The 20,331-nt window shown below is 39.8% G+C and overlaps 1 protein-coding gene across 2 annotated transcripts in view; it reads left to right on the forward strand.

Moving 5' to 3' along the window:
* The window catches only part of LOC102077404 (C-type lectin domain family 10 member A-like), a 42,663-nt gene extending 25,766 nt beyond the window's left edge, over positions 1-16,897 (forward strand). Inside the window, exons 7-9 of one of the 2 annotated variants that reach the window (XR_003219550.1) lie at positions 240-382; positions 16,134-16,237; positions 16,702-16,833. Coding sequence is in view for 1 of the 2 variants with exons in the window: in XM_025906131.1 (XP_025761916.1) it covers positions 240-382; positions 16,134-16,237; positions 16,702-16,861 (407 nt within the window). In the remaining variant the exon portion in view is untranslated. Of the gene's footprint in view, positions 1-239; positions 383-16,133; positions 16,238-16,701 lie in introns of both variants that reach the window. The other variant, XM_025906131.1, reaches the window with a different exon arrangement.
* Positions 16,898-20,331: the final 3,434 nt, after the last annotated feature.

Genomic DNA, 20,331 nt, shown 5'->3' on the forward strand with positions numbered 1-20,331 from the left:
GTGTAGACTCGACTAGCTTTAACAGTCCTACGTCAGGATAACAATCCTGCTGTTCTCTGATGATGCAACTAACTAACCACCCTGATAATTAAGTACAGTTAAAAGCCACACTTGTTAACAGCAGCTCTCCTCCGTCGTGTCCTTTGTCCTGGTAAATTGACTATTTTATTACTTTGGTGGCCAGAAAAATAGGCCCCAGGAATTTGTTAATTATTTATTTATTTTTTTTATATTTCCAGATAAAACATGCCCTGCAGGATGGAGCAAATTCAGCTGTAGCTGCTATCTCCTCTCTGAAAGGTCTGCTTCCTGGGATGAAGCCAGAAAGGACTGCAGAGACAGAGGAGCAGATCTTGTGGTTATTGACAGCCCAGAGGATCAGGTACAGTGTTTATGTATGTGTGTGTTGTTGTGTTTGTAAATGAATATTGAAATTTTAACTCATAACTTTGTAAATGACTTTTACCCATGCTTTCAGTTTCAGTTTCAGCTTTATTTGTCATATGCAAGTTAGGGTCAACATTGTAATGAAATGTGTTTGACGAGCAGAACACAAGTCTCTCAGCAGTATAAAACAGTATAACAGACTATTATGTATATATGTAAATATAAACATGTATAAATAAAGAAATCTTGAGCACTAAATTTACATAGAGACATAAGAGAAAGAGAGAGAGAAAGTGACATGTATTGAGGTACGTGGGGGAATTAGAACTTCAAATTGTACACTGCACATAAGTGGCAGGAGTGAGCAGCAGTACAAATTTGAGCAGTACAAGATTAAAAGTGGCAATTAGTGCAGTATTGCACAGAGTATGAGTTTTTATTTTTTATTTTTATTTATTTTTTAATACTGATAAAGTGAAGTGAACAGTGCAGAGTGTAGAATGTATTTGAGCAGCTGTAGGACAGTTTTTTGTGTGCATCCTGTGAAGTGTGGTGTGTGTGTGTTTAAGTGTTGTGGTTGAGGTGTCGAATGGCTTGGTGGTAAAAAGTGTTTTTAAGTCTTGTAGTCCTGCAGTCAGACTCCTGTAACGTCTGCCAAATGGTAACAGGGAGAACAGCTGGCGTGCTGGGTGGCTCTGGTCCTTAATGATGTTGTGTGCTTTAGGGATGCACCACTGGAGATAAATGTCCTGAATGACGTTTCTGCGTTACTAAACAGTTGTGAGTTTGTTTGTGAGAGCGTCTCATGGTAAATGGTCTGTATTTGTATAGCGCTTTACTAGTCCCTAAGGACCCCAAAGCGCTTTACACATCCAGTCATCCACCCATTCACGCACACATTCACACACTCATGACGTCTCATGACGATGACCTAAGCGCGTGTGACGTCCGTGGCAGCAACAGACGTGTAGATCAACAATGGATAATATGGAGTGCAGGAGAGAGTATGACTGTGCAGTCTTTAAAGCTTGGAAGTACTGACATTACTTTGAGTTTTATTCCATGAAAAGTGACAAAAACATTTGCGTCTGCTGTACACTGTGTGGGAAGAAAACGTCTTTCTACAGTGAAAGATTAAATTTCAAATCTGAGCAAGCAACTAGCATGCTGCCACGTGAATGTGAAATTTACACAGAAACCCCCGAATCCCCCCACTGACATGACTGCTGTGGCACCGGGCAAACCTCCACCCGCCCCACTCCTGCTAAACAGGTGACAATAGATTTAAGAGTAAAAGTGCCACTTCCAGTGCCACTTATTCTTTGATTTTTTTTATTTATTTATTTATTTATTTTTTTTGCTGTGTTTTACTTGCATCTATTTGAAAGAGTGAGCGTAAACACAAAACAGAATTTTATTTTATATGCTGGAATACGCAGAAAACAGGTTTTAGTGTTAAACAATTTCTTCAAGTCAAAGACTGTTACATATAATTTAATGTTTGCTTAATGCAATGTGGATAAAGTTAAAAGATTAAAACTAATAAAACGATTTAACTAAAACTAAATAAAACTAAATGAACTAAATAAAAGTGCACGCATACAGCTTGCTCTGAGTCAAATGTATGAGTGAATGTTTGGTAACTGACAGATCGTTGGGGCCCATTCAGTTTGTTTAACGTTTGTCCTACCACACTCCGATGAAGGAAGAAAATTCGTAGTCCTGCAGGTATCTGAAGCTTCAATGGGAACGAAGCTTTGACTTCAATAAAACCTCAGCAAATCCCATTTTGGGTTGGCTCGCCATCCAGTTAACTGGAACTGTGGAATCGCTGGTCCTCGATGGAGGCTTGCTTTAGACTTTGTTCGTCTGTCGAGTCATCCTTTTACCAGATAACGAAAAAAGCCTGACCTATATACAGGTCACAGGTCCATATAGTCACATACACTGTTGTGAAACAGCCACACTTACTTAAAACATTCAGAATGAGCAATAAGTATCAGTGTAACATTTATCTTAGTTCAACTAGCTCTGTTGCACAACGAAATAAATCACTGCAGCATTATATAATCTTATGTGAGCTACAACTTTATCAACCTGAAGGGTTGACAATGTTCACAAAAAAAAAGCTTCTAGAGTTAACACTGCCGCTGCGTTTGGCAACTCACAGTAGCTTACCAGACTTGCACATTATAAACAACTCAACGAACACCACTGAAAATACAACATTTGGCTTACAATTGAACTGTATTGTTACACACCTAACAACTTTAGTAGAAGTAACATTTAATACATAAAAAATGATTAGTAACATTTCTTTTGTTTTTGTTTCTTTCCTTTTTTTCCCTTAAATGTAAAACGGTCACAGTCGCTAGCCATTTCACACACACACAAACACATTTAATTCTGCTAGCGTGAGCTCTAGCTGTTAGCTTAGCGGCTAGCGGACTTTCCTGTTACCTTTGACATTTTCTCCTTAACAAATTAGGTTTTTCCCACTTTTCTTACAAATCGATGAACAGGGTGAAATTCTGAACGACCAAAAAAAACCTGCGGCAGACTCGCTTGCAACTCCTAGCAATTTGGATTCGGTAACATTAGTTTGTTGGGCACATGGCATTACATGAACAGGAACGAAATGGCAACTACGGAAAGTCATGTGATCAAGGTCAACAGCAAGGGTCGCTGGTAGCTCATTGCTGATTGGCCAAGTTACACAACAACAAATAATCTTATTTGTCCACATCTTCCTTTAAACAAAAAAAAAAAAAAAAAATGACTAAATTGTTTAAGTCATACACCCAAAAATTACTTTCCACTGCTCTTTTTTTTCTAGCTGGGCTACAAACGGGATTACTTTTTAAGAAGTAATAAGTAATTAGTAACTAAATACTTTTTTCAAGTAACTTGACCAGGCTCTCGATCGCACTCCTCTAAAACTTTGAGATGACGTTGGCGTTCATGCCAGACTTCCTCAGCCGTCTTACGAAGTAGAGTCGCTGGTGAGCTTTCCTGATACCAGTGTCTGTGTGAAGCGTCCAGGAGAGATCCTCGGTGATGTTGACTCCAAGGAATTTGAAGTTGCTGACCCTTTCAACCTTGACACCATTGATGTGGATGGGCTGGTATTCCCTGACTGGTCGCTTCCGGTAGTCCACTATCATTTCCCTTGTTTTGCTGACATTGAGAGACAGGTTATTATCCAGGCACGAATTATACAGCGCCCTCACCTCCTCTTTATAGGCTGTCTCATCGTTGTCTGTGATGAAGAGGCCTATGATGGTTGCGTCATCCGCAACCTTGATAATGGTGTTGGACCTCTCTTTGGCGACACAGTCATGTGTGAACAGGGAATATAGGAGTGGGCTAAGCACACATCCCTGTGACATTCCTGTGTTTAGGATGAGTGATGAGGAAGTGTGCTTACCAACTCTCATCACCTGGAGCCTGTTTGTGAGGAAGTTCAGAATCCATCTGCAGATAGGGGTTCCCAGCCCAAGGTCGATGAGCTTCGAGGCAAGTTTTGAGGTGATGATGTTGTTAAATGCCGAGCTGTAGTAGATGAAGAGCGTTCTTGCATGTGTATTCCCTTTTTCCAGGTGAGTGAGGGCAGTGTGTATTGTAATGTACACACCCATAGATCAAAAAGAGTTAACCATAAAGCACACACCTTCCCTTTTCTTGCCTGAGTCCTTTGTGCTGTCATCTCGGTTAACAGTGAACCTAAGCTAAGAATGAAGCTAAGAAATGGATTAAAACCTCAAAGACCTGCCTGTTAGAATCGTAAAGTTTGCAGATGACATGACATTGGACTCATCAAGGACGGTGATGAGCCTGCATGCAGACATGTGGTTAAACACATCTACATGCGTGTTCAACCACATGCCTGTATTTATAGGTTGTTCTGACTGCAGCACAGTCAGAACAACCTATATGCTCAAAACTCTAGAGAAGACTGTGGACTTCAAGCAGAGCCCATCTCCATTATTCCCCCCTCAACTTATTCATAGCACTGTGTCTGCTGTGGAAACCTTCAGGTTTCTGGGATCCACAAGTGGTCTCCCACTGTATACATTATAATCAAAAGGGCCCAGCAGGGGATGTACTTCCTGTGTCAGCTCACGAAGTTCAACCTACCCGAGAAGCTGTTGATCCATTTCCATTATCTGTCTGTTCTCTGCTCATCCATCACTGTATGAGACATCTGTACAGTTTCCACAGGCCGTCACTCTGATGAATACTTAGGGCACTCACATTGTATCTGTACTTATATATAAGTACAGACACAATGTGACACTAGTTAAATATTAACTAGTTATCCATCCCTTATTTATTCCATAATTGTATTCCAACATCTTTGCACTCTTGCACCATAAATGTTCTATATGTGTTGTTATTGTCTGTATTGTGTTGATGTCATTTTGTCAGTATTGTCTGTTTATTCTGTCATGTACATTGAGATCAAAGAAATAGCCAAAAGCTAATTCCTTGTATGTGTGCACATACTTGGTCAATAAAGCGATTCTGATCCTGTTGGGAAATATATCTTCAGTGCTGTTAGTTTGGGATATTTAAAGGGCGTGTTTTTATAACACTGGGATAAACTGCACGGACTAAAATTGTGCTTTTAAACTATAATAAAATGGTTTTTATGTTAAACAGACTGCCCTTACAAATATTGCCACAACAGAAGCTTGGATTGGTTTAAACGATAGAGAACAGGAGGGAACATGGAAATGGGTAGATGGAACTCCATTGAGTTTGATGGAAGTCTTCAGTTTGGTTCAGTTTATTACTTTTATTAACTTTCCAAAAGATATTTGTTAAATCTATAAATATATGCAGCTGTATCCACATTGTTGAGCTTACATGTCAGTGGGTTAAGCCAAACTGCAAATCCAAAAGCTTAAAGATGTGTGATGTAAGATCATTTGTTTTGGCCACATTGGGGGAAAACGTTATTATAGTCACGACATGATATCTCTGCAGGTTTGACTGTGTTTGACTAACTGTATACTTTGTGTAGGCTCCTTCAACAACTACCACGTCGTGAAAAAAAATAAATTTGTTGGTTATCTGAAATTTTGCAATCATAATTTACAGCTTATTTATCAAAGCTCCCATCAAAGCTCCTGATGGAAAAGTTGGCTTACAAAACCCCACACACCCACTCCAAATGTCAAAAAGTTTTCTTACTAATAATAGCATAATGTTGTTTTCACAGATGTGGTGGGAAATGGGGAAAAAATCAACCTGATAGTGGTGGCGGAATTTCATATTTGGGTGAAGAGGACTGTGTTCATGTCAAAACTGATACGAAGAAGTCTTGGAATGATCTTTCATGTTCAGCTTCATTTAAGTGGATCTGCGAAAAAACACCATGAAACTGATATTCAGCTTCTTGAAGATGATATAATTAGTGTGGATGCTGATTAAGCATCCACGGTATTGTTCTCCAAATCTTTATTCTATTTTCTTTATAAATATTATTATCTATTCCGTACGTTTTTTTGTACTCTAACTACAGGGTGGGCCATTTATATGGATACACCGTAATAAAATGGGAATGGTTGGTGATATTAAAGTCCTGTTTGTGGCACATTAGTATATGTGAGGGGCAGTGTTGGGGAGTAACGGAATACATGTACCGCCGTTACGTATTTAAAATACAAAATATGAGTAACTGTATTCCGTTACAGTTACCGTTTAAAAAGGTGGTATTCAGAATACAGTTACTTTGTTGAAATAAATGGATTACACGGCGGTACTTCCCTGTTTCATATTGTCGCGGGTCAGGACTGTTTGGGTTTCTTTGACAGCTACGTAATGTTGTTCCAGGCGGCAGCATTACGGTTGCCATGATTACATGCTGACGCGCTCTCTCTCTGCGTGTTTCCTGGGTGAGAGAGCGCTTTTTTGTTGTTGTTGTTGTGCTAAGCTAAAAGGCAGAATGCTACAGGCATGGCCCTAAAGAATGTAGCATCATGGGCAGTGTAGTCCGTGCTGCAGCGAGAATGGACTGCCATACACGTTATGTGTCTGTGAGCGAGGGAGGGAGAGAAAGGAAAAGTCCGAGCTGTCACGGAGCAAAAACGGGAGCTGGAAGCATGTAAATATAATAATAACCACCGCAGCCAAGAAGAGTGCCTGACGAGCCCATTTGTAAGTAAGCTATTAAGACTGAACTGTACACTGTGTTCGTATAAATAAGTTCCGTTGGAGCAGCCTTTCTCTGTCTCTGGCAAGCAAAGTTGACCCAGACAACAAAGTAAAGCTAGTTTTCGGCTACCAGCCCGACACGGAACCCACCGTATTAGCCAGAGGTCCCTTTACTACGGTTCGGAGCCGCGGACCTTCAGTATCAGTAATAAATCACAGCAATAGTACATTCACGTAGTTGTAAACAGCACGATAATATATTAAGTAATCCAAAGTATTCAGAATACGTTACTCTCATTGAGTAACGTAACGGAATACGTTACAGAATACATTTTGGGGCATGTATTCAGTATTCTGTAATGGAATACATTTTAAAAGTAACCTTCCCAACACTGGTGAGGGGGCAAACTCCTCAAGATGGGTGGTGACCATGGTGGCCATTTAGAAGTCGGCCATCTTGGATACAACTTTTGTTTTTTCAATAGGAAGAGGGCCATGTGACACATCAAACTTATTGGTAATGTCACAAGAAAAACAATGGTGTGCTTGGTTTCAACATAACTTTATTCTTTGACAGTGTTGGGGAGTCACGGAATACATGTACCGCCGTTACGTATTTAGAATACAAAATATGAGTAACTGTATTCCGTTACAGTTACCGTTTAAAAAGGTGGTATTAAGAATACAGTTACTTTGTTGAAATAAATGGATTACACGGCGGTACTTCCCTGTTTCATATTGTCGCGGGTCAGGACTGTTTGGGTTTGTTTGACAGCTACGTTCTGTTGTTCCAGGCGGCAGCGTTACGGTTGCCATGGTTACAGGGTGACGCGCTCTCTCTCTGCGTGTTTCCTGGGTGAGAGAGCGCTTTTTTGTTGTTGTTGTTGTGCTAAGCTAAAAGGCAGAATGCTACAGGCATGGCCCTAAAGAATGTAGCCTCATGGGCAGTGTAGTCCGTGCCGCAGCGAGAATGGACTGCCATACATGTTATGTGTCTGTGAGCGAGGGAGGGAGAGAAAGGAAAAGTCCGAGCTGTCACGGAGCAAAAACGGGAGCTGGAAGCATGTAAATATAATAATAACCACTGCAGCCAAGAAGAGTGCCTGATGAGCCCATTTGTAAGTAAGCTATTAAGACTGAACTGTACACTGTGTTCGTGTTTTCCTCCGGAAAAAATAAGTTCCGTTGGAGCAGTCTTTCAACGCCTTTCTCTGTCTCTGGCAAGCACAGTTGACCCAGACAACAAAGTAAAGCTAGTTTTCGGCTACCAGCCCGACACGGAACCCACCGTATTAGCCACAGGTCCCTTTACTACGGTTCGGAGCCACGGACCTTCAGTATCAGTAATAAATCACAGCAATAGTACATTCACGTAGTTGTAAACAGCATGATAATATATTAAGTAATCCAAAGTATTCAGAATACGTTACTCTCATTGAGTAACGTAACGGAATACGTTACAGAATACATTTTGGGGCATGTATTCAGTATTCTGTAATGGAATACATTTTAAAAGTAACCTTCCCAACACTGTTCTTTGATGAGTTATTTACAAGTTTCTGACCACTTATAAAATGTGTTCAATGTGCTGCCCATTGTGTTGGATTGTCATTGCAACCCTCTTCTCCCACTCTTCACACACTGATAGCAACACCGCAGGAGAAATGCCAGCACAGGCATCCAGTATTCGTAGTTTCAGGTGCTGCACATCTCGTATCTTCACACCATAGACAATTGCCTTCAGATGACCCCAAAGATAAAAGTCTAAGGGGGTCAGATCGGGAGACCTTGGGGGCCATTCAACTGGCCCACGACGACCAATCCACTTTCCAGGAAACTGTTCATCTAGGAATGCTCGGACCTGGCACCCATAATGTGCTGGTGCACCATCTTGCTGGAAAAACTCAGGGAACGTGCCAGCTTCAGTGCATAAAGAGGGAAACACATCATCATGTAGCAATTTCAAATATCCAGTGGCCTTGAGGTTTCCATTGATGAAGAATGGACCCACTATCGTTGTACCCCATATACCTCACCAAACCATCACTTTTGTTGTTCCAACAGTCTTGGAGGGATCCATCCAATGTGGGTTAGTGTCAGACCAATAGCGGTGGTTTTGTTTGTTAACTTCACCATTCACATAAAAGTTTGCCTCATCACTGAACAAAATCTTCTGCGTGAACTGAGGGTCCTGTTCCAGTTTTTGTTTTGCCCATTCCGCAAATTCCGTGCGCCGATCTGGGTCATCCTCACTGAGATGCTGCAGTAGCTGGAGTTTGTAAGGGTGCCATTTGTGAGTAGCTAATATCCGCCGAAGGGATGTTCCACTAATGCCACTCTCGAGTGACATGCGGCGAGTGCTACACTGTGGGCTCTTGCTGAATGAAGCTAGGACAGCCACTGATGTTTCTTCATTTGTGACAGTTTTCTTGCGTCCACATTTTGGCAAATCCAACACTGAACCAGTTTCACGAAACTTAGCAAGCAGTTTGCTGGCTGTAGCATGGAAGATGGGTGGTCTCGTAGGGTGTCTTGCATTGAAATCTGCTGTAATGACCCGGTTACTGCGTTCACCAGATATCAACACGATTTCGATCCGCTTCTCACGTGTTAACCTCTTCGACATGTCAATGGCTGTGAACAAAGAGAAACTTGTAAATAACTCATGAAAGAATAAAGTTACGTTGAAACCAAGCACACCATTGTTTTTCTTGTGACATTACCAATAAGTTTGATGTGTCACATGGCTCTCTTCCTATTGAAAAACAAAAGTTGTATCCAAGATGGCCGACTTCTAAATGGCCACCATAGAGTGGGAGCAGGGAAAAAATTAATCTTAAAATCTTCTAACTGCTGCTGTGTCCACAGCATGCGGTCTACAGCTAACATTTTACCCTCAAAACGTAGCCATCGTTGCCCTCTTTCATCCAGTGTTATTGTTATTGTAATAGTTCTTTCATAGTTCTTTATAGTTCTTTCATAAATGTCACCAATGCACAGCCTCCTCCCTGCAACTCTTCCATAGAGTCCAACGTTAAAATGGCTCTTAAAATTCATCTGAAAAACAGAAGTACAGGCTGTCTTTACACTGTCACCACGTCCATATACCAAACTCAACAGGCATAAAAACTGAGAATTCTGTAGACAGGACATTGCTGGCACTCACGGTGAAAGAATTTTGTCAATACAAGTTGTAGTTTTTTCTTGAGAAGCATTTGTTTCAAGGTCACTTTTCTCTTTATTTAAAGCAGCAGAAGAGAGGTGCATGTCTGTGTGTGTGTATATGTGTATGTGTCTGGTGCCACTGGCTGGAGTCGCTATAGCAACCAGGCTCACACCTGCCTGCCTAAGGAGCTCTGTCTGTCACTAGCTGTGTCCAAATTCATGGGCTGCATCCTCCTGAGGCCGCATTTGTAAACCGATTACGTCACAGCGACGCGCCGAAGGCTGTCCAAATTCGTAGACTCCTCCAAATGCAGCCGACAAATGCGTCCTCCTTTTCCCCGAATTTGAAGGACGGGTCGGGTGTGTCCTTCGTGGCCCACCATATCCCAGAATTCATAGCGTGGCCCAGCCAAACTGCAGTTTGGCGGCCGGCAATGGCGGCCGCTACTAAGTTTTAAAATTACTGTTATTAATCCTTCTGGGTCACAAAATAAACTTTTAACATATTTTCAGGCGAGAATGTGGGTGTGTAAACTTCAAATATCTGCTCAGTTTATCAAGATATCACATATTTGCAAAAGTGCTTCGACGTTTTTGGAGACGTCTGTTACCCACCAGCTCGATAGCTAGCCGATAGCTCGAGGGTCACTGAAGCCGCCGAGAACGGCACAACTCCCGGCACATCATTTTCAGATCACCGCCGACTTTCGCTACTCGGGTTAAACGTAATATATAAGTCACTTAGACAACCTAAAAATGTTATTGTTTGGCTTTTTTCAGTGTTTTATTTGTTTGTGAGTAAATCGGTTTGGCTGAGATTAAAGTTATTAGATTAGATTAGATAAAATAAAACTTTATTAATCCCCCGGGTGGGTTCCTCCTTGGTTTTTACACCACTGAATAAACGTCAAACAGAAAACTGATTAAACAGAAGTATGAGACGGTCGAGAATTTACGCCAGTGTCCTGTTATATTTTAAATAGCAAGGAGCAGACGGCCAAGTTTATTAAACTCCACCGAGACAGCGGTGACGTTAATCAGAAGGCTAGACCATCCAATTTCACAGCCGTTTACTTCCGGACTACCCGACCTTCTGAGGACCCGGCCCACGTAGACCGCGAAGGCCGGGTCCTCAGGAGGATGCAGCCCATGAATTTGGACACAGCTACTGTGCCAAGATTAATCTTAAAAACTTCTCTTTCAACTGCTGCTGTGTGCACAGTGTTTGCTCTACAGCAATCATTTTCAGTGTTGGGAAGGTTACTTTTAAAATGTATTCCACTACAGATTACAGAATACATGCCCCAAAATGTATTTTGTAACGTATTCCGTTACGTTACTCAATGAGAGTAACGTATTCTGAATACTTTGGATTACTTAATATATTATCATGCTTTTTTACAACTACATGAATGTACTATTGCTGTGTGACTTACTACTACTACTGAAGGTTATTCGCCATACCAATACCAACTAGATTTTTAAATCTTAATATAAATGAGTAACAGTAGAATGGACATTAGGCACTTTTTGCAGCGATCTCATATAGAAAACTCTTCCGCACGTATATAAAACAGGTCCGCGGCTCTGACTGTAAAGGCTAAAACCGTAAAGGGACCTCTGGCTAGTACGTCGGGTTCCGTGTCGAAAACTAGCTTTACTTTGTTGTCTGGGTCAACTTTGCTAGCGAGAGACAGAGAGAGGCGTTGAAAGGCTGCTCCAACGGAACTTATTTTTTCCGGAGGAAAACACGAACACAGTGTACAGTCGAGTCTTAATAGCTTACTTACAACTGGGCTCGTCAGGCACTCTTTTTGGCTGCAGTGGTTATTATTATATTTACATGCTTCCAGCTCCCGTTTCTGCTCGGTGACAACTCGTACTGTTCCACTCTCCTTTTTCTCCCTCCCTCGCCCTCACAGACACATAACGGGTATGGCAGTCCATTCTCCCTGCAGCACGGACTACACTGCCCATGAGGCTACATTCTTTAGGGCTATGCCTGTAACACTCTGCCTATTGCCTTCATATTAAATCATTTTTTAAAATATTTCTTCACGTCATTATGAGACGCGAGATTGAGACACAGGCATTTGAGCCTCTTAATGCGTGTTTTGTTTGGGTTTCCACCGGCGTGGAATTACCAAAAATAGAGAGGGCATAGCCTAACATATGAAACAGGAAAAGACCACCGTGTAATCCCTTTATTTCAATAAACTAACTGTATTCTGAATACCACCTTTTTAAACGGTAACTGTAATGGAATACAGTTACTCATATTTTGTATTTTAAATATGTAACGGCGATACATGTATTCCGTTACTCATTTTACCCTCAAAACGTAGCCATTGATGTTCTCATTCTAACAGTGTGTCTTTCAAAGCTCAGAGATGTAAAACTTTTGAACTGTGTGGATCCAAGTGAAGGGAGTACCTTCTAACTGACCCATAGAGACACATTTTTTAGTCAGGAGTTTGTCTCAACAGCAGGAATGACCCCACTTTTTATGTTTTATGTTTTCTGACTCTGAATTTTCTTTTGTCATTACTCAGCTTTTTCAAATTTACATTTTAAACATGTTCAGCTACTTTTCAACTTCTTCTGTGTGAACGTCAGCTTTCAACAGTTCTGCACTTTTGTTTTCAGGTGGAAAATTCTTTATTTTTCAGCTCATTCAACATTTTTAACTTGACATTCAACAGTTATTTCATTTCAGCTCAAAACATTCAGCTATCAGCATTCACACTGCAGTTTCTTCAGAAAATGCATTTTCTAGTTATAATTGCTTTGCAGTTTTAGCTTTGATTGTAACATGGCTGTTCTATTCTATCATGATGAGGTAATTTGTTGTAGCTAAAAACGTGCATCTTTAATTTATGTCAGTGAAGACTGCCTCAAATGTTTATCAAACGCCTGGACAGCAAAAATGTAAGTGCTTTAAGTGGTTATTATTATTCTAGTATTTGAAGATTTGATTTTTGCTTTAGTTGAATTTTTTGGATTTTAATACATTGTTTTACATTGAGTTTTATTTGTTATTATTATTATTATTATTATTGTTATTATTATTATTATTATTATTATATTTCTGTTTTTCCATGATGGTGACTAGCCAGGCCCATGATGCTTGTTTGCTTTGTTCATACAAAATACGAAAAAACAGACATGTATGTTCATTTATATTTTTCTTTTTATCTATATTATATCACAGAACATACAGTGGGGGAAACAATTATTTGATCCCCTGGCAAATTTGTAAGTTTGCTCACTTAGAAAGAAATGACACTCTAATTTTTATGGTATTTTAATTTAATAGAGAGAGACAGAAATAAACCAACAATGAAGAAACGTTAGATGAAAGTTTTACATGTCAATAAGTGAAATAAGTATTTGAGTATTTGGTGGTGAAAACCTTGTTGGGAAACAGAACAAGTAAGATGTTTCTTGTATTTGGTCATGAAGTTTGCACATAGCTCAGGAGGAATTTTGGCCCACTCCTCTGTGCAGAAACTAAATCCTTTAGGTTTCTTGACTGAGGCTTGTTAACTCCAAACTCCAGCTCCCTCCACAGATTTTCTATAGGACTGAGGTCTGGGGACTGGCTAGTCCAGTCCATGACCTTAATGTGCTTCTTCTTTAGCCTTTCTTTTGTTGTCTTGGTGGTATGTTTTGGGTCATTGCCATGCTGGGAAACCCATCTTCAGTGTTCTGGCTGATTGAAGAAGGTTCTCATTCAATACTGTACAGTACATGACCGTGTTCATTGGACCCTGAATGCAGTGAAGTCATTAGGAAAACAGCCCAAAGCTTAATGTGTCCAGCTATTGACTGTGAGGATTGTGTTCTTTGGGTCATACTTGGCATTTCTCTTCCTACGAATAAGCTCAAATTTGGTTTTATCTGACCACAGCAATTTCTCCCAAGTCTTCTCTGAATCATTTAAATGTTCACTGGCAAGCTTACGACAGGGCTGCACGTGCTGTACATTGCTACTGGTGTTCTTGGTCTGAGCTTCTTTCTAATCATTAACAAGCCACACAAAACATCACTGTGTTTTGTACCAGGAAGTGATATAACAGGGAAGTCAACACCAAGTCAGAGCTAGATCAGTGTCAATGTTCTGTATAAAATGTTTCAATCCACACTCATATAATAATTTTTCTTAAGAGAAAAATAAACACAAAACACTTCTCAAAAGAATTCCAAAATTAACTACTATAGATGATCTTAAATTGTCGTGGTCATTTATGAGGCGTCTGAATCCCCTGTGCAGTTACAGGAAGCTTTGCTTGGATGCACAAGTTGATATGAATGATGACAGGCTTATCATTTTATTTTGTCATCAAGTTGTGCCTTTGTACAAAGTAAGGTTCAGAGATTATTTGATTTTTTTTTCTTTTTTTTTTTACATCTGCTGGTCAAAAGTGGTCAGAGACCTTCTGTAAGAGCTAAAAGCACAAATCTCTAGCCTCTAAATTTGGAATTAGACAAAATCTGAACTACTACTGCAACTAATGATGTTTTTTGCTCATGATTTATTCTACAGACTTTTTCTCTGTCCAGTATTATCTAAGGAGCTTGGAAAGAAAAGTGACTGGGCTTCTTGAAGATGTTTCACTTGTTATCTTAGAAGCTTCTTCAGTTCAAAGACCAAATGGTGGAGAGTCCCAGATTTTAAGCTCTAGTGGGAGTGGTCCCTAAGAGGGTCGTTGACCTATTATTCATCATGTCCTCATCACATGAGCCAAGATGTTAAAAGGGGTCATGTGACATGATAGGGTGAGGCCAAATTGCAGTCTCCTGTCTCTGCATCACAACTATGTGATAGTTTCATCACCCAGTTTTTTGCAAAATGCGCAACTTTGTTGAGTTCTGGTGCATATTCCCCAAATTTCCTGTGATTAAGAGTAATTAAGAGTAAATTCAGTCATGAATTTCTGAAAAATTGTCTGATCTTTTCTCAGATTTTTTAAAGCCTAACTCTTGAGAGTTATTCACAAAGCATCTTATTCCCGAAGAGGTCACATGAGGTGAAAACCTGCTTGCAGGAAAGATCATATTTTAGGGATTAAAAGTTTCTTAAGCAGAAAAGAACTTGGTAGAATAACAAAAATTGCACATGTAGTGCTGGGATAAATGATATCTTGCTTTATGGGAATAGCTGCAACCTTTGATATGGGCAACAATTCAACCACGCTTGTGTGTGGCATTCGTACACTCAAGATGTACTTACATTTTTTCAAACCCATTTCTTAGGCATCAAACTTGTAAGAGACGTTTATTGTTCTTTTTTAGCGTTAGCAAATGTTAGCAAATTACTGAGAAAAACTATTAAACCTGAACAAATTTTATTTTTATATCCCCTTGTCATCTATTTCTATCATTTGAGGTGTATTGCTCTTGAAAATACAACAGCTTTATGATTATATAGGTATCAAGACAAAGAATCTCCTATATAATTGTATCCTATCTGGTATCCATATCTAATTACCTTGTTTCTCTTTACTTTTGGTTTGTGATAGGGAACTGAAAGTTCCTCAGAAAAAAAGTTTTGTTTCTTTTCATATTACCCAGCTATTGCCTAACTAAGTTTTGTTCTTTTGAAGTTACGTCACACATGTCTCCGTTTACGCTCAGCCATTGTTGTGTGTGCACACGCCAAGGGGCTGAGACTACAAAACTACAAAACTACAAATTTACCCCAAATTACTAAAATATCGATATTTTAAAATGAGAATCAATTCTAGAACATAAATAACTGGTGTCGGAGGAATCGATATTTCAATATCGATCCACACACCACTAGGGGATAAGGTGACAGGAAGTCCAATGATTCAAATGTGTATAAGCATCTCTAGCTAAGGGGCAGGACTGACAGAAAGTTTGATGATTTGTAGCACTGTTTTGTTTTTTTGCATTATGTTTTGTTTCAACAGTACATGACTTTTGTTTCTGATAATCTACATATTATTGTTCCTGCCATGTTGTGTATTTTTTCCACGTTTGGCTATCATGTTAAATCTGTTAAAAACATTTAACAGATTTTAAAACCTGCTCTTAAATTCAGCATCTGAATGTTAATTTACAGACACAAACGAACAATACATACAACAGTATGAACAGTGACAGAAAACCTTAACAACAGATTTGGTTGCAATGCATTATTCAGTTTTGAAAGGCAAACAAAATATTTTAAAAAATCATGAGAAATGAATGAGAGTATTTTGCTGTATGAGCTGTTGGGAAATATATGTTAAGCAATGAGGAAAAATGTTGCAGAAGAAATATGTAAAGCAAATTACAAAAATCTGGTGCTGGTTTGGGCTTTTTAAAAGATATGCTTTGATAAAACTGGGAAAAACTGCGAAGACATAAATTGTAATTTACAACTAAAAAAAAAAAAAAAATTCTATTTTAAACAGACTGCCCTCTCAAATATTGCCACAACAGAAGCTTGGATTGGTTTGAATGACAAAGAACAGGAGGGAACATGGAAATGGCTAGATGGAACTCCACTGACTCTGATGTAAGTCTTCACTTTGGTTCAGTTTACCTTTTAAACATTTCCGAAAGATATTTGTTAGATCCATAGATACATGCAGATATAACCACACTGTTAAGCTTATATATCAGTGGGCTAAGCCAAACTGCAAAGCTAAAAGTTTAAAGATGTATGATAATGACTTGTTTTGGCCACATGGGAGAAAAACAACTTTTTATAGTCCAGTCATGATATCTTTGCAATCTGGACAGTGTTTGGCCAACTGTGTACTTTGTGTAGGCTTGTTTAACACCATGTCCTGAAACCCACCCCCCAACCAAAAAACACCATTTGTCGGTTGTCTTCTACTTTTTTGTGTGAAATTTTGCAATCCTAATGTACACAGTGTATATCAAGGCTGTTGACGGAAAATCTGGCTGACAAACCCCCACACCCACACCAAGTGTCTTAATTTTTTTCTTACTAATAATAACATAATGTTGTCACAGACCTGCTGGGAACTGGGAAGAAGATCAACCTGATAATGGTGGTGGAAGTTCACACTGGGGTGAAGAGGACTGTGTACACGTCAGAACTGATATGAAGAAGTCTTGGAATGATCGCTCATGTTCAACTTCTTTTAAGTGGATCTGTGAAAAAACACCATAAAAACAGTATTCAGTTTCTTGAAGATGATATTTTCATGGTCTTTGAGTTTTGCTGTTGATTCTTTCTTTTGCATTTAAGAGATTTTTTAAGTACATGATCTGTATGGTTTGCTCCCAGTATTTCCTAGTACTTCTGAGTTTTGTTATGTATATTTTTAGTTCATCGTTTCTTGTTTAACTATGTAAGTTCCCTTTTGTGTCCTAGTCTGGTCTTTTGTCCAGAGCATCCCTTGTGTTTAGTCTATCATTGCCTTCTGTCTGTGTCAAGTTGGTATGTCTTTGTCCTATGGTCAGTATTACTCACTTCCTGTTTGCAACAAAAGAACCTGGAAGACACAATGCTGCCCAACAAATGTACGTTTATTTACAATTAGTGTTTTCATGTACTTGTGGGAGCTTTTCTGCTGTTGTATCCTCAGCTCAGTGACCTGCCTTCCTCCAAGTCCCAGTGTCACTGAAACAGGGAGAGGATGATTAGTGCATTGGATCCAACTGCTCTTTTCTCATTAGTCAGATTCTGTTCAGTTGTGTTCCCTGGTGTTTCCCATCTCCCTGGTTACCTGATTTGTATAGCGCCTTGTCTTTAGTTACTAGTTTCTGTGTAGCAATGATTTATTTTTGTATTATGAGTTTTCAGCTGTAATCCACTAGTTCAGCAATTGATAGAAAACTAATTTATGCAACACTCTTGTAGAGTAGGCTGAGGACAAGCATCTTTCTCTGTCTGTCCTTCTCAGTCTATGTTATGTCTTACTCTCTGCTATCTGTTATTCAAGTACTATTAGATTTCTGTTCTAGTTCACTGTGTAACTGTAAACAGATTTATTTTGACACATATCTGTTCCCAGAATAAATGTGTATTGGAGAGGAGATGTGTCCAAAAGGCTTGTTGAAACTGCCACAGCAAGCATAGACTTTTAGTCGATATGATGTTGCTCCTTTGCAAGTGATTAAACGCCTTAAACTCACTGCCCTGTGTCTCATCTTATAATAAAATGTTTCTGACAGCAATAAACCTACTTTTGAGTTTTACCTTGTGAGTTACTGTCTGAACTCCTTTCCACTAATTTCCGTAATTTATGGTTTCACCAGTACTGGCTTCAAGCAATCTTCAGGGGTGAAATAATTTTTCCTCTTGTGCTCTCTCCAAGCCAGAAGATAGAGATAAAGAAAATAGAGACTTTGGTTTCTGAAAGTTTAGAATAGAATAGAATAGAATAGAATAGAATAGCCTCTTATTGTCATTCTACATGTACAATGAAATTATGAGATTTCCACGGCAACTGTGCAGGAGTAAAAAAAAAAGTAAAGACATCAAGAATAAATGGCAAACAGAAAAAATATATGCAGTCAAGAGGAACATATACAATACAATAGAGAGGAAGTAGTGCAAAAACACTTCTGTGTCTGGGTACAGACTTTTATGTGAGTGGCCTGAGTGATGAGGGTTACTCAGACCATGGCTCATGAGGTGGGTTGGCAGCACTGGGAGGTGTGGGATCGTGTTTGTTAACTGTCCGAATGGGAAAGAAGCTGTTAGTGAGTCTGGAGGTGTGGGACCTGATTGACCTGAGGTGTCGACCAGAGGGCAGCCGGTCAAACAGGTGGTGGACGGGGTGCAAGGCGTCACCTATGATGTCTGTGCCTCCTGAAGTCCAATATGAGTTCTTTTGTTTTAAGATGTTCAGCTTCATGTTATTTTCTGAGCACCAGCAGGACCGAAAGACTTTTTTGTGTTCCTGAGTCTGAGTGTTTAATTTTCTGCTGCTGACACTGGCCTTTAGAGAGCCTCCTTTGTTGCTGATCCCCTGAAGTTCTCTGTCTCTGCCAGCACCAGAAGGTGTCTCTGCTGTCTCTGCTGCCGGCCTCTGTCTGTGTCACCTGAGGATTTTCATCCACATCGGCCTCCTTAAGGATTCCATTTTCTCCCCTTCTGATGTAACCTCCGGCTAGGCCACCTGAGATGTTCTATCGCCTCCTTCATTGTGGTCTGGAAAGGCCATGTCTAGTCATGCATTCTGGCTCCAAGGTTGCCTTTTCTCTTCCTCTGGTTCCCTGGTCAACACCCTGATTGATTTTACCTCATCTGTCTTGTGCCATGGCCTGGCTGGCACCCTGAACTGATACATCTCCTCTGTTTTGCCCCTTGGCTGCATCAAATCCCTAGACTGCTTGTGTGTTTTTGTTTGGATTTTGTTATTTGTTTTTTTTCATCCATAACTCATCTAAGAGGATGAAGTGAAAATTAATTTTTAATAATCCTAAAGGATGGCAGAAGAAAATGGTAGATGAAATTGATTTGATTTATAAATTGATTTGGCATTAATATGTCATATGGCAGCTGGACAGTGTCAGGGTTCCTGGGTCGGTGACCCAGCGTTTTCAGTTCATCTTCTCTTTTCACCACTCCTGCCATTTCCTGTTTCATTATGTTCAGCTGTGTATTCGTCTGTGTCCAATTATCGTCATCATCCAGTCTGTGTATTTAAGTTCCTCAGTTTTACCACTTCTCTGTCGTGTCATTGATGTTCTCGTGAGGTTGTGTTGTCGTTTCCGCCCGCGTTCAGTCAGTCAGCCTTTCAGTCAGTCCTTCAGTCATTCAGCCAGTCGTCCAGCCAGCCAGCCATTGCCTACCTCTGTCTGTTTGTTCACTCCATCGGCAATAAACACCAACCTTCACCTACCTACCTGTGAGTCCAGCGTTTGGGTCCTCCTTCTCTCATCCACGACACAAATCCTGACAGACAGCAGGTATGGTTATGAAGATTTCATCTTCATCTGTGGTTGGCTCTGCCCAACATGGTCGGTGCGATCACCAGCCAATCAGGATGGCGGAATGAGATAAATGCTTCTGGGGAATATGCAGGGAGGCGCATCCCATATTGAGACATCGAAACGAATGCTAGGAATGAGAACGTTAAATAAACCAGCTGTGATACCTGTGATTGTTCTTAGTCTGTTGTTTTTAGAGTTACCATCTCGACTTTTGTTTCTGCCATTTGAGGTCATCACATTTTTTTATTTTCAATTTTTACATGTTATAAGCACAAAAGAGCACCTTTCAGTTTTTTTTTTTATTTTGCCTTGTGAATTATTGCTTGATATACTTTTTTGTTGCTATAATCTTTTGTTTGTTAAAGGTCTAGTGTTGACCACAGAAAGAGACTTACTGTGACAGTACGGTCATTTCTGAAAAACCTCTGTGTGCATCTGATGGTTAAAAATATATTTTTTTAAAAACACACACACACACAAAAAAACATTTCAATTCATTCAGGTTTTTTGTAATCAAAGTAGAAAAAAATATTAAATGGTCGATTTGAATGAGTATCCCAGTGCAATTTTAGGCACTATCTGGGTAAAAAGAATGTTTGCTTTTAGACGTTATCGTGAGACATATCGTGATATATACCAAAAAATGATGTTGCAACTGCTGGGACACACCACCAGTCGATTTGTGTAACTGGATTA

The sequence above is a fragment of the Oreochromis niloticus genome, linkage group LG3, assembly GCF_001858045.2.
Source record: "Oreochromis niloticus isolate F11D_XX linkage group LG3, O_niloticus_UMD_NMBU, whole genome shotgun sequence".
Lineage (NCBI taxonomy): Eukaryota > Metazoa > Chordata > Actinopteri > Cichliformes > Cichlidae > Oreochromis > Oreochromis niloticus.